This window comes from Micrasema longulum, unplaced genomic scaffold, assembly GCF_059751315.1.
Source record: "Micrasema longulum isolate JH-2025_06_02 unplaced genomic scaffold, ASM5975131v1 h1tg001169l, whole genome shotgun sequence".
NCBI classification, from domain to species: domain Eukaryota; kingdom Metazoa; phylum Arthropoda; class Insecta; order Trichoptera; family Brachycentridae; genus Micrasema; species Micrasema longulum.
This window is the reverse complement of record NW_028278356.1, coordinates 223,302-239,402: the sequence shown is the minus strand read 5'-3', so window position 1 is coordinate 239,402 and position 16,101 is coordinate 223,302. Positions and strand designations below refer to the sequence as shown.

At 36.9% G+C, this 16,101-nt stretch overlaps 1 protein-coding gene across 3 annotated transcripts in view; it reads right to left on the bottom strand.

Annotated features, from left to right (window-relative positions):
* The window catches only part of nau (myogenic-determination protein nautilus), a 42,244-nt gene that overhangs the window by 13,097 nt on the left and 13,046 nt on the right, over positions 1-16,101 (bottom strand). For 2 of the 3 annotated variants that reach the window (XM_088233971.1, XM_088233972.1), the window contains exon 2: positions 14,089-14,268. In XM_088233971.1, coding sequence (XP_088090097.1) covers positions 14,089-14,268 — 180 coding nt within the window. Of the gene's footprint in view, positions 1-4,435; positions 4,576-14,088; positions 14,269-16,101 lie in introns of those variants that run through there. The other variant, XM_088233973.1, reaches the window with a different exon arrangement.

Below are 16,101 nucleotides of genomic sequence, written 5' to 3'. Positions count from 1 at the left end.
CAAGTAGATTAATGAGTTCCGGGGAATCGAATTTATTATTGACAATTTTATAAAGCAGGATCTGATCAAACATATCTCTTCTGTGTGCTAATGAAACAAGGTTATAAAATTTTAATGAAGCTAAATAATTTGGAAAATGCAAATGAAATTTGTATTCTAGTTTTTTCAGGAATTTTTTTTGAACATTCTCGATTCTATTAATATTTAATTTATAAACAGGAGACCAGATAGCAGTGCAATATTCAAGATGGGGGCGTACGTATGTTATGTAAAGCAATATAAATGAACCTAAATTTTTAAAAGATTTACACAGCCGCATGATAAATCCAGTCATTTTGTATGCCTTGTTAATTATAGTTTCTATATGACTATTGTAATTTAAGTTTGAGTCCAAAATAATTCCCAAGTCACGTATTTCGTTTACTTCTCTAATTGTATTTTCATTTATCATATAGTCATATTTTATTTTATTTTTATTACGAGTGAAAGATATTTTGTAACAATTATATTTTCAGGAGGACTATCATCCCAGTCAACTCTGTTTTCCCAAAGGTATTTCATAATTAATTTAGACATAAGAGTCACCGGCGCAACAAAACCCATCAAATCCCAAAAACGAGCGATCGTGGATAAAATATTTCTTTTTGTGCATTTGCGAGTTTTGTTGTTGACGCTGAAGGTGAAAACATCACTAGCGGGTAGCCATTGTAACCCCAGAATTTTACAATAGTCTTCTGAGCTGAATTCCACCGTTTCAGAAATGCGATAAGCCTGAGGTATGCTTTTCATCACTTGTGGCGAATTACTGGAGAATTTCACCAATTCGAAACCCCCAAAAAGAAATAACCTAATCAGTTGGTTTGAGAGTTCGATAGCCTCGCTCTCATTTAGACAGCTCGTAGCTAAGTCGTCCATATACAAATCTCTCTCCGCGACTTGGGCTGCGAGAGGAGCGCGTTCCCGCTCATCTCGAGCCAGCTGACGAATCGTGCGCATGGCGAGATATGGACTGCACCTTAGACCAAACGGGACGCGTGTCATTTCGTATAATTGAAGCGGTGCATTTACATCGAAGCGATATAATATTCTCTGGTAACATCGATGTTCTTTGTCGACTAATATTTGCGAATACATTTTACGGATGTCCGCGCTCAAAGCTATCGGAAACAAACGAAAGTGTAAAATGATTTGAAATAAATCATTCTGTAAATTTTTTCCGGTATGCATAATATCATTTAATGATTTTCCGGACGTGGTACACATGCTAGCGTCCATTACAGCGCGAACCTTCGTCGTTGTTTTATCTTCGCGTACCACTGCGTGATGTGGTGCTACATATTGAATACTAGAGCGCGTTTTCAAATTTAGCTCTATAGGTGTTAAATAATCTTCCCTTAAATATTCTTCGAAGATTTTATCGTATTCCATTTTTATAGATGGATTAGATAAAAGCTTGCGTTCTAAAGAATAGAATCTCCTTTCGGCTAACTTGAGCGAATCGCCAAGGAGACTCGATTCGGATTTAAAGGGTAATACAACTGTGTACCGACCGGTTTCGTCGCGGGTAGTTGTATTCTTATAAATTTGTTCGCATTCCAATTCATCAATTGTTTGCGTGGACGCGTTAGGAACATCTTCTACTTCGAAAAATCGATTCATGCGATTTTCGAATGATTCAGTTACCGTAAAATATGCGCGATTGTTATCTATTGCGGTGTGTATGGGAGCCTGTCCCATAATCAAAAAGCCGAATAAAGTTTCTAAAGCTACCGGTTCACCTAAAGCGCGCGAAATGGTTTTATTGCATAAAACCCGTGTAAATAAATCTGCACCGATAATCAAGTCGATTTTTGCAGGTTTGTCAAAATATTCATCTGCGAGGCGAATATTTTTTAAGTACTCGAAATCTGCGATATTTACGTTAGTGTAAGGTATCTCTTCTGTTATTTGTTTGACAACAATAGGCGAAATTTTAAATTTCACCGATTCGTCTATTCGAGACTGAATAATCAGCGAAGTAATGCCTTCAATAGGATTGACTACGTCACCAATACCGGAAACGAATTTGTTTTGTGAAGTACTTACTTTTAGTTTTAGTAACTCACAACAACCTGTGGTTATTATGTCTCTCTGCGAAGCGCTATCGAATAAAGCCCTAATCGTGTGCTTTTTCCCGAACGCGTCAATGAGGAAGTTAAGTGATACGGGAAATTGGGTGTAGAAAATGTTTTCTTACGCGCGGTAAAAATTAGAGCATTAATTTAATTGTACGACAAAGTTTTTCTAAAACGTAAGAAAAAAAAAAAAAAATTACTTCTTTAAATGACGTCACAACTTCTTCTAAATAAACCAATGAAAAGGTGTTGTGATAGATTTCCGGTTTTCGAGAAGCCAACCCTCCAATCAGGACAACTCACGAAGAAAACTAGTAGTGTCCCGCGCGGAGTAGTTAAAAATTTACATTTTTTTTAAATTGTAGCGATATACGATATACAATAAAAAATTTGTGATATTGTAACGCCGTGGCCCTTACGCATGTAGATGCTCATAAGATCACCTACTCGGTATGGATAGCCACTGAATAAAAATCAATCATACAAATCTTGCTCGCTTACAAATGGGTCAAGACAACATACAAACTCATCCTAGACAATGTAAGGGTTGTCTAATCAAAAAGAACAAGATAAATAAATAAATATCAATATGAAGGTGAATCCTGGTCGACGTTCAAATCGACCTCAAGCGGATTATACCCAGAGGTTAACATTCTATAAATCTCAGAGGAAAAGGGACATCATTGAAATAGATAAATAAATAAATAAAACTACCCATTTGTTAATGAACAATAATTAAATAAATAAAGTAAATATTATATGGCCGAGTTTTACTACAAACGCATTCACCGATCTAGCTCAATCAAAAAGCACGAAACGCTGGGAATAGGCACTTCCAAAAGAAAGAAATAAAACATTGTTTAAAGAGTAATACAGGAGAATATTCTGGAAAATGCTCAACCTTTATGAAATTTCACAGTACCTTCGAATCAATGAAATGAAAGATTTTGTTTAGTTAACAATTGCATTTTAATATAAAAGTAGTTAAAAAATACATTTTCATCATTACCGTAGAACAGAAGGATGTTCTAAAAAATAGAATTGAAATATGACGTTTAAATATAATATTCTCATCAACTTTGCATTAATAATGCTATAAAATGGCATTTAATTTCCACAAGAAGAAATCACTAGTAAATAGAAACAAAATTAATTAAATGATTCCCAACAAGACTTATTCATCTCAAATACATATAATCTACCTTCAGTAATTTGACCTGCTTATAAATTTAAAAATAATACCTTCCTAAATGTTACAATGCCATCAAGTACTTAAAATTATTATAATAACATCTTTGACATCTTGTTGCAACGTCATTGAATGATCATACTTGCAACTTCCAAAGCTTGAGTACAATTTTTCATGCCTATGATTTCAGAAAAATGCAAAATGCTGGCTACGAACTCACCCAGATGCTTACGGGTCATGGTGGCTTCATGAGCTACCTGCATCGCTTCAAGCTCTCAGAGATCGACAGCTGCCCATGCGACGATGAAACTCCTCAAGATGTCCCTCACCTGTTGATGCATTGCCCCCTTTTCAGGTTTCAAAGACAACAGCTGGAGGCGCGATGCAGAGGCCTGGGTGAAGATCTATGCGTCATCCCATCGGTGATAGGTAATAAAGAACTCACACGAGAGGTAGTATCATACATGATAAATATAGCGCAGGAAATTGGTAAAATAAACCAAAGTAGGGAACAAAATGCCGAACACTCCTCTAGTGGAACGGAAGGCCTGTTGACTACTGCCAACAGGCCGGCTTCTCCTGAAGAGTTTTAAGTGGTTTCCTCTCCACGTGAGCAAATGCTGAGAAGTTCCTGATTAGCCCACATTAATATATCCCTCCTGCTCCCAATAGTTTAGATAAATTTTAAGATATTTAATAGCAGAAAAATCCACTTTTTGAAATATAAACCTTGTATATTATAAGCAAGGTAAATAATAAAGCAACTCCCATATAAAAATTAAAAAAATTTTTAAAAAAAAGCTTGAGTTTGGAATCAATTGAACGTTCCCAACTTGACACGCGCGTCAGCTGACAATTCTGACCGTCGACTCCTCAAATTGACAGGCGGAATATGCTCCCACGAGTCAAGGTGATGATGATGATCTCATATTTAAAAAATGATAATATAAGGATAAGAATTAGGTCGGGTAATTGTGAAATGTAATGGAGAGATGGACCTAATACAAAAGAGATACAAATTTTGACAGAAAAAAACGATTTTGGATATCGCGATATTACGAATAAAGATTGATACTTACGTCTGATATTAGACGTCCACCAGATCGTTCGGACTACATGTTTGTTGGCCTTCTTGAACCTTCAAAAACGTGCTGGAGAATTTCTTTTCGCTTCTGTAGTGCGCTTATTAATCTGTGGTGCGCTTGACATCGGAAACCTTTCTCAAGTAATTCCGTGTTGCCAACGTTTGAATTCGACAATCCCGGTTTTTAGCTATAAAATTTAAAGTGTCGTCAGTAGCGGAACTTATTGAACTAAAGTTCCTACGCATCTTAATTGACTCGTTACAATATATGATAGAAACATGGGTTGATAACAAATATTTTTACACTCGAATGTATAGTCTTTTAACAAATAAAAATAAATTAAGAATGACTTTTTTCTTGCTTTTAAGGAATATTAGCTAACTTCATTACTTTATGCCTATTTACTTGTTTTTGCAATTCCTGATTGTTATTGATTTTCGAATATAAAAACAGGGCTGTATGTGCCGTGTTATATTAACTGACCAATATAATAATTTGACTAAATGCAAGTCAAACCAAATGAACGATTTATTTTTTCCAGCTTTTCCATTTAACGTTTTCCGTCCAATGCGACTGCGGCTGGGTACCTAGACTACCTAGGAAAGCCAACAATGTTTTGAGTATGTTCAAATGCTTGCAGACAGGCTGGATTTACTTGGTTACTTATTTATTTATTTAGTTCTAAATTTGTTGCAACAAAGATAAATAAAAAAGAAGTCTAAGCATTTACAGGGCTTATGACCTGTCATTGGCTGGTTTAGGTGGTTTTAGGTGGAATATTACACAGTGGCCATTTTAACTAGCCAATGACAGATCACAAGCCCTGTAAATGCCTAGACTAACATATTCCCTTCTCAGAAGTGTTTTAACACTCTGTTGCAACAAATTTACCTAGGAAGTATTGATATCGACCTGCTGCTATGTGCTGTATGAAATTTGTAAAGATTAGTTAAAAAAGCCGATCGACCTGAGGAATGAGAATCTATTTAATTCACGAATGAAACATATTCTGATAATATTTAGCAGAACTTAAAAGCAGTCCAAAGTCAAGCGAGTTAATTATGAACATTGGTACATATATTTTGGCTCCGAAGACAGAAATCAGATGATCAGATATAGTCTGATTTATCATAGCCGTCAAGATGCTCTAATTTATCGTCAGACAGACAAATAGTTTTATTTCGGACTGAGAAGTAAAATGCGACCAGACAGCTCTTAGATTGAAGATTCTACTATTTCTATGGTTGCTATTATAGTTAGCTGACGCTCGCTGACGGCAGTTAAAATAAAAACGACCTCTTTCCTAAAACGTTTCAGCAGGTAGATGCTTTCTTAACCTTAGGTATTATATTTATACACTTAATCTGATCGAGTTTATCCCGCGACATTGTGAAGTTGTGAAAATCCTATCAGTGCCAAATGCCTAGAAGTGCCAAATCAGGACTACACGGTGGATGAATAATTCATTCGATGTTTGGACCGGTAAAATATTCTATTTTTTTTGCCGATGAATGAGAGCTCGCATTGTGGTGGAGAGTGATCTTTCATCGGAGGTTGGTTTTTTTAATTTTTGCGAAGACTTCTGGCAAACAAATAATTGTATACCATTAAGAATTGATTGTTTTACGTTGTACCAAAAGTATAGTTGTGAAATGTCCTGTTTTTCCGCAAAGACAGGCGACCGTTTGTTTTAAAGTGCTTGGTCCGCAAACAACTTTCGTTGGATTTCACTCATCTTGAAACACCAGTACCGTCGACTGCTGTTTCGTTTCATACTCATACGAATATATCTAAGGTTCGTTACCTGTCAAAATGTTATAGACATGTTTGAAGCTCTGCGATCATATTTTTTGAGCATTTCTTTCGACCATTTGACACGAGCCTTTTTTTGAACGATTGTCAAATTATGTGGAATCCAACGTGAACAAATCTTTTTGACGCCCAAATTTTTATGTAATATTGAATGTATGCTGGTCCCGCTAATATCCAAAGATGCTTGAATCTCACGGTAAGTCAAATGACAATTTTCTTTTATCAGTTGATGCAGAGCATCAATGTTTTTCGGAACAACAACCGATTTTAGACGACCTTCACGAAATTCGTCGTTAAGCAAACTGCGGCCACGATTAAATTCCGCCATTGAATACCATCGATAAATACTGGTCCTTGATGACGCTTCATTGTCAAAAGTCAAAATTAGTTCATCAATGCACTGTTGTTGAGTTAATCCACATCGAAAATTGAAAAAATAATCGCACGAAAATGTTCACGGTTTGATTCCATTTTTGCACTGATATTAAATTTTGAGATAACCATAACAATTAAAAATAGCGACAGTATAAAAAAAATTATCAATAAAAATAGCTTCCAAAATGTCAAAGTCTACGGTAGAGGTGTCAGTTCCCAAATGGCAGCACCAATATTGCCAAATCTCGAATTATAAAAGGCAACCCTCGTATTGCTCGAGTTTTAATGATGCTCACAACAATAATTCTGCGACTGGCAATGTCATTAATCGTAATATTACAGGAGAGTTATTATTAAGCCATTTCATGGCGTTAAAATGAACTTGTATCGGACATCACTTTACGCGTTATTTAAATTTAATTACAAATTACCAAATTTTTACGATCTGCAAAATTTTGCGATTTTTTCATATTTATATTTGAGTTTTGAAAGTCCGGTGCACTTAACTCCCATTGTTAATTTAAAATCACTATCTTTTAAACGCGTAATTTATTTAAGAATTTTCCGAGGGATTTTCCACTTTTGGACAAATAAGTCCTTTTTTATTATTTCCTCGCGAATCTTACTACGCCGGGAGCCGATCTATTTACGTATCTTGTATATATTTTGATTTATTTGTAAATCAGGTGGATATATCAAATCTATTAACTAATTCGTTTCGTAAATTCATTTGTATCGTATGAGAGGGAACGAGGGAGGAATACGTAAATATTACGTAAATAATTTAGATGGATATATGAGGGATGAACGAACTTACGAAACGACAATGTGACAGAATAAGGGTGCAGACCGGACGAAAAAGCGCGAACTTTTGAATTCGGTTTGCTCGATTCTAAAAAGAAGATTAGATTTCACAGATATTTCTACAGATTGTCGCGTCTTCATAGTATCTAGACATGCACATTTTAATTTGCCATACATTTTCAATTCATTTTCTTCGACCTCACTCGATCGATCGTATCGAAGGCGCTATTCGAAGTACATTCTTACAATTTGAACGGTTAAGTTCAAACTGATTTTACACAAATTAATTCCGTTCATTTGACAACTTAAATTCTGGGAAAATGTATTATAATCCAGTGCCCGAGATTATTTTTTTAATAAAGCAATATACTTTTAACCCCCATTATTGGCTTGAGACTAGCATTCATTGACTCCAATAAATTTTCTAAAAATATTTATGTTCTTTAAAATACATCTAACGTCGAACAAAAAACTTTTGTTTTTTTTTTTTTTTTTGTAATTATGCTGTAACCGACTGCGGCACGGCGCAACCTAATTAATAAAACCTGACAACCTTTCGTGAAATAAACAATCAAAAACAAAGTTAGCTATACTGCGTTTCTAGTCAAATCGTCCTACAAGCCCCACCTCTACTCTACTCCACTTTTATCAAGGCTTCTCGAAGCTCCTCGGATCTTCGAGCGCCCTGCCCTGCAACCCCGATTTTAATTACGTCTAGAATCTGGGTTCCTCCTGCTCGCAGACCGCTGAGTATGCCAGACCCTAGACATGATTATTTTACGGGCCAAGCAAAGAGGTTCTACGCCGCAATCCTCCGAGCTGAAGCAGGGTACGGGCGATCACCGCGACTATGACCATTCCCTGAAAATAGGAGTCCCGCCCTTGCAGGGTAGAACACCGAAAGGAAAGGTCATGGTCAGGCATACGGTCCCTGTATTCGTCTCACCGCGGATCATAGGTTCCCGCTGTTGCTAGCAGCGCGCCGTTCGGGTCCCGGATTTACAACCCGGGGCCGGAAACTGAAGCAGTGGTCGGACCCGCGCCGGTGTGGCGATTTTTCGTTAGCCACGTGGTCGCCCAGCACCCTTCAGTCAGCAACAGAACTGTTTGACGTCTTTGATAACAAATATTAATAAAAGAAACATTAGACGCATGTATGTGTGTATAAAATAGTTAAATAAACATTTTTTTGAATCGACATCGATCCTCTACAAAATAGTGGCAAGAAAAATATGAAATCGGACGTTGGCCCTTCCAGACCCAAGCCACAGAATTGTTAGTTACGATGAATTATCGTTGATGAGTTAAGATGAATTATTATCCTACAGTATATATGTAAATAAGTTTTGGGATTTTTTAATTACTCCACCCGTGACGTCTCATGTTTTTGAATGAAGATGTGTGTAATTTGTATGCACCATTTGTGGAACAAAAGTAAAGATCATCTTGCTTAACAGTTTTTTATGGTTACAAGTAAGCAATAAGTACAAAATGTGAGCAATAAGTACAAAAAAAGAAGAAGAAAACGCCGGTCTACAGTTAAATTACGTACAGACTCTAAAGTGGAAAAACATTTATCAACTATGACTGGAAGGGATTTATTTTTTTGTAACTCAGAAAAGGAAGCACAACTATTAAAATTATTGACACAGAAGACATGAGTCATCAAAATAGTCCTACACCAAGTTGAAGCTGATGCAAACAAATTCTTTGCTGAGACAGCAATAAGTTTGTCTTCAAGTAGCTCTTATGTTACGATTGTCGCTATTTGTCTAGTTGTGTCATCGGCGTTCTTTAGAAAAAGAAAGATAAAAACTTTTAAATGTTTAATTAGTCGAGAATTGCCAAAAACAGTTGCCGTATTCAACGATCTTTGAGCTAACCAAGACGAAATTGCACGGACTGGAGAAACATTTGTATTGCATCTCTATAATAAATCCAAATCATACGGTTGATTTGGATGAGCTGAAATATCATTTGTGCAAACATACAGTTGCCAAGCAATCAATTAAGTATAATTTTCTACTTTCATCTCTACCAGCTACTAAAGACATAGTTCGGCAACACTCGCATCGTGTCTATTTACAAATACAGCTCTCAATAGGAAACGATCATCCACCTTGGGAATGGGGTTGGACAAAGCGTGGCTAAACTATAGTAATATATAGTAACTGATAGCAACAGAGGGACCTTCTAAGCCTAATCAGTTACTTCATCGTATCAGCTGTGGTTGTAAAAGAGGGTGCTTACGCTGATGCGAGTGTCGGAAAGCAAGCTTGACGTGCTCGGCAATGCGCCACCAATACCTTGGTAAATCATGTGAAAATTCTGAACTAATATACGAGGGGACCTTCAAAAGTAATCTACCCAGCTATGATATATACGTAGTGCGGGGTTGAGTAGGTTGTTGCAAGCTGCGACATGTCTTGTCGTGTCAGGTCACTTCAGTTTAGTTCAGTCGCGCGTAAGCTCTTGAAATAATTGGTCACTGAGTGCATCAAGTTGCGGTAAAAATTGATAAAACGACTTTAAAGCATCGTGTCGTCATCGAATTTTTAGTAAAAGAAGGGAATGGACCAAAACAAATAAATAAGCGTATGATTGGAGCATACGGTGACTCTTCACCTTCTTATTACATGGTAAAATACTGGGCTAAGCAGTTTAAGTGTGGTTGTGAGTCCATTAAAGATGACCCACGCAGTGGAAGGCCGGTTGAAGCAACATCCCCTGAAATAGTGGCAAAAATATAAAAAATTGTGCTGTAAGACCGACGCTCAAAGGCTTCTCAATTAGCTCATGAATGTAAGATTTCAGAAACATCCATTCTAAGAATTCTACATGAACATTTAGGGATGACTAAGGACAGCGCGAGGTGGTTCCAAGAATGCCAACGCCTTTCCAGAAGGAATGACGGGTTCAGTTTGCAATAGAAAATTTCGACCTATTTGAGGAAGGCGGCGAAGCTCTTTTGTCTCAAATAGTAACGGGTAATGAAATTTGAATTCACCACTGGGATCTGGAAACAAAACAAGAGTCAATGCAGTGGAAACATAAGAGTTCTCCGCCGCCCAAGAAACTTCGGACTCAACCGTCCGCCGGGAAGATTATGGCGACCAGAAATGGGATAATGAAGGTTTGCTATTGATTGATTACCTTCCCCACAAGGAAATGATCACAGGAGCCTAATACGCTGGTGTTTTGAAAAAACTGAAGGCGGCAATACTGGAGAAGCGGCGGGGGAAGTCAAGTCGCGGGGTGCTCTTATCCCGTAAATATTTATTTATTTATCAACGGACACTGTCCATGTATACAATTTATAAGGTTTAAATATTACAATAAAAGAATAGTTTAAAACATTTTTAAAAAAAGAAAAGAAGCATTGAAAAACATAAGGGACATCGAGACAAGATCTGGACTATTTATTTAGTGCTCGTTAAAATCGTTGTAAACTTAAACCAATAAAGTCCAGATCTTGTCTCGAGTTAATAATACGACAAAGACGGGTCATTAGAGAATTAAGGCCATAGTTTGTTCTATGCTGATCGATGAACAGTACTTCATTGTTTCTCAATCTACGAGTCGGAATATTGAATTTTACTATTTTTTTAATATTGTCACTTTTACAGAATTTGCGTAGCGCCGCCGTCGCAGTGAGCAAAAATCGTATTTTTATTACGTCTCGATAGCGAAACAACGCCACATTTTCAACCAATGTTTTTTTTTCTAATAAAAAAAGTAATTTTGTGATTAAAACGCCATACTTTAAATTATTCAAGCTATTTGCGATAAAAAGTTATAACGGTTTTAAGTATAAAATATACCACCGAACACCCTGTATAATGAAATCTCTCAAGGGTGGACCACATCTAGAACACGTTTGCAAAAAATCAGCTGGTTATGAAACATTTGATGTTTATGGCTATTTTTGGTCTAATATTCCTGGGCTATCTGTAATATATCTGGATTCATTGTTTTTTCAATCTCATTTGGAGGATACATAGTCTATTTTGTGTAGCTGGATAAAAATGTTTCCCAACTAACGCGAGACGTCGCGCGTCGTGCCCGAGTCGGCCCGAGTCCCCGAGTGTCCAAATAATCAATGTCCGGTATTTAGCATCGGACAGCAGACTAAACAAGCCATACATCAGCCTCCTACGCTCACCATCACACACACGCACCCTAGCTCACGCACACAAGTACACCCTGTCGTGTTAATGGTATTAGGTGTGATAAGAGAATTATAATGAGCTAATAATGCCTCTTGCAAAGAACATTTATCATATACTTAATCATCTTTATAACATATTCAAATATGGTTATTCTTTCACTGTTTACTGAATACATGTATAATATGAATTCAAAAAATATTTGATTATTTAAGGTTTCTCTGAATATAAATTATGTACTCTCCGCAAAGTCACCTAAAGAGAACACTTTACTTAATAAAATATGCGGCTATAAATAAATTATTGTAAGATGCGATTTTTTCATATTGTTATTTCATTTATTTATTTCTATGGTTAAAATTTAAGTCTAATATAGTATTTACAACACTGCTACTACCATCACGCCATTTCCCGTAGGGGTAGGCAGAGAGAATGGACCGCCACACACGTCTATCCTGGCATACATTCCTAGCTTCTTCCACATTCATACATCTTGTCTTACATGCCCTTCTGTTCTGTCTGCTTTTGGCATGAAAAGACTTAAGATTTTGGTTTATCTGATCATGTCACGTCTACCTTGGTCGTCCTCGTCTCACGTTGCCGTTCATTTTCGCCATATATACTTGTTTTACCATTCTCTCGTCGTCCATTCGTTTTATATGACCAAACCATCTCAGAGACCCTTTTTTAATCTTATCAATTATACTTGACTCAGATTTACACTCTCGCCTGAATTCATCATTCGTAACCCTGTCATACATTGATTTCCCAAACATTCGTCTAAGAGATCGCACTCGGCTTTCATCTTTCCTCTGCCAGTTCCATGTATCACTTCCATACAAAAGTGTTGGGACTAAAACTCCGTTGTGCACTGCCAGTTTAGCTTCGATTGACATATTTTTATTAGCAATTACTGTGCTTACTGCGCCGTTCATTTTGTTGCCCCCATTCACTCTCCTTTCCACATATTTTGCTACTCTTCCATCTCTTGAAAACATACTTCCCAGATACTCAAATTTTAAATTTCGTATTGTATTTATACGCGATCTTTGTATTTACAACACATTTATTTTATACTTGCACTTCTATACCTAGATGTACCCAAGTATCTCCGGGTGCGATAAATATAAGGCCGAGAGACACATAATAATCAGAAATAGCGCGGTGTTATGTATGTAGGTAGGTACCTATTACCTACCTACCAATGTGCGCGACGTGGCGAGATTTATGGTCGAGTCTGGCAACACATTAAAAAATATATTTTTCAAATTTTAAATGCCGACTTCCAAATGGCGACTCGTGTCTAGTGGCGAGATCACAGCATAGAGTTGTCTGCGGCTAATTGGCTATTAAATGTTTTATTTTAGACTATTTTCAGGAAATACTTGCCTCGGGACAGCATGAGGCTAAAAAATATCGTTTTTTTTTTTCATTTTACATAAATAAGCATTTTACATGTAATACTATGTACATACTTATTTCGTTAAAAAAAAAAAAAAAATCCGCACAAGGTAAAAAATATCGAATATTTAAATCGGGTAGACATTATTTTTATCAATATGTTGGGTAGGTTATGCTATGCATAAATATTTCTCATAAACGAGGTGCGACGTGTGACCTGACAATGACAGGTCATAAGGACTGTAAAAGCCTAGACTGAATCGGGTTGTGGTCCCGTAGCTAGTGTTGCGTACTCACGAATCAGAGGTCCGTGGTTCTAACTTCACTCTACCCCGACTTGATTCCCATTTTCTAATAATATGTTGTTTACGACTCGTTAAAAATGCCTCCTATATTGAAATATCAGGGTAAATCATAAAAACGCAAATATCTCTTCTCAAAAAAATTATTTGAAAAAAGACCATTTAATTCCTTCATGTCTGATACTGATGTTAATGTAGCATCCATCTTGTTCACCTGACATCACAATCGAGACCATAGACACATAATATGGAGCATAGGCGTAGCCGTGTAGCCACGGTGAGGCAAAGTGGGGAGCTGGCCCGCCCCTGGCTAAATGAGTCTAACAAAAAATTGCACGTCGATAACATCAAAAAGTTAATAACTATGCGCCAGTGAAGCTAAATTTCGGTCCAACCAATGCTGAACTGAAGGAGATGGAACTAGTTGCACTAGTTACGTTTTACCCGTCCATAAAACGAGCACTACCATCTCGCTCGCACAGCTCTGCACGACGGACGTGCACTATCGAAATATCCTTCAGCACCTTACACATGGTAAACATTTGGTTACGGTCAACAATGACAGAACATCGGCTTGTCAGTCTTTATATGATAAGTGTATACAAAAAAGGGTTCTGAGAGGTAAACATAAATTTGAGAAATACATTTTGCCAAGATTTTTCCAGAACTCTCCTAGGCTAGTACTGAAAAAATATTTAGATAGGTACGAATAGCGTCGTAACTGATTACTTTTTACGTTTTTAAATGATAAAATAAATGCAATTTTTAACAAAAAACTTTATGCCTCCCCCTGGAGAAAATCCTGGCTACGCCTTCGCCATGGAGAGATGACAAACTTACGACGTATTTATTGCAGTGAAGGTTGCGGTGGTCGGGCGCGCCTCCGCCCCCTCCACCGTGCAGTACCTCCTCCAACCCCTCGATGTACTCGATGGCGTTCCTTAATATCTCTACTTTTGGAAGCCTTTGGTTTGGATTAGACGATGTCCTCTTCTTCAGAACCTCGAACGCCTCATTCACCTGTAAAAAAATGAATTATAATAGTTAAACCAGCACGCAACAGTCGGCAATCGAATGTAACAGTTGACTATTTTCACTTTTTTCAAGAGAGGTGTTAAGGACTGGATTTTCCTTAGCGAGAGAGATCTGAGTGGGAAACTTCCCGACGATATTTCAAATACATGCCCTTCTTTTTTATTATTAAACGTAAATTAAATGTTTGTGTTTGCCTTTTATCATATTGATGTGCCATAAACATATTTTATTTATTTTTTATTAAAATATTTCTGATTTTATATAATCGTTGTGGTGATATATACGTATGTCTGTTCTCTCTAATTTATTTTTAGTCTTAACTTAACGAAGGACTTTTGTACCATGAAGTTGGGACTTGTGTCTCAAAAAATGTATAATACGCTGTAAGTAATTAAATATAAAAGGATAATGTTTCAAATAAGAAACGTGGGTTCATCATTATGGGCCTGAATTAAAACAAAACGCCACGCAGTGACATAAAAAGGGCACACCACCCCCAAAAAGTTCACCCGTGCACAAAAGCAATGTTGCATTGACTGCTCTTCAAAAATATGTATATTCCAAATATAAAACCACCATACCTATAGTCCAGAACTAGCCCCATCCAATTAATATTTATAATTATAATTTATATATTTATTTAATTATAATTTAATTTAATGATTTGAAAGACGCAAACGAGTTGCAAAACGCACCAAAATCACAACGACGAAATCGTTTGTTACGCGTCAGTTGTTGAACAAAAAGCAAACTTAAAATTTGCAACGCTTCTGTTCTATGCAATAGAGCGAAATGGCATCACTTCAGCTGTATCAGATATTACTCCGAGTTAAAACCCGTGATTCGGTTTAGAAAGGTACTAGTTTATTGTGAACTATTGACTCTGGGACAGACTATCGTAGAATGCTCTTGCAAGAATATGTGGATATGCAAATACTCTGGAAACATACCTTTTACAGCTTCTAACTAGAATATTTACATTTATTGATTGGACCGGTCAGTATACCTTTAAGTACTAAATACAAAAAGGAATGTTCCATTTTGGAATTTTCAACGTTTTTGTGACGGGAGGAATAAGGTAGGCAAATAGTCCGGACCTGGGTTGTAGTATTGTGTCTGAATGTAGTCCAAGGTTCGAACCCCACTCTTCTACTTCTTGTTTTCTTTCTAGAGCATTTATCAATGACTTATTAAAAATGCTTCAAAATTGATTCCTATCTACATTTGCATAAATCATAAGAACGAAAATGTTTATTTAAAAAAAAGAAAATAGATGTCCTTATTATCATCATCATATTAATTCTCTTTCTCCACCTATTGGTGCATAACTGTCATCAAGCGGAGAGGATACAGTCAATGCAACGAGTTCAATTCTCTATACGGTGACATGAAATCCCGGAAGCTATGGCATGAACGGCCGACGAACAGTCAGTAGATAGTAGATACCTAGTGGTTTACAGAAATCTCGGAAGCTATGGCATAAACGGCCGACGAACAGTCAGTAGCTAGTAGATACCTAGTGGTCTACAGAAATCTCGGAAGCTATGGCATAAACGGCCGACGAACAGTCAGTAGATAGTAGATACCTAGTGGTTTACAGAAATCTCGGAAGCTATGGCATGAACGGCCGACGAACAGTCAGTAGATAGTAGATACCTAGTGGTCTACAGAAATCTCGGAAGCTATGGCATAAACGGCCGATGAACAATCAGTAGATAGTAGATACCTAGTGGTTTACAGAAATCTCGGAAGCTATGGCATTAACGGCCGACGAACAGTCAGTAGATAGTAGATACCTAGTAGTCTACAGAAATCTCG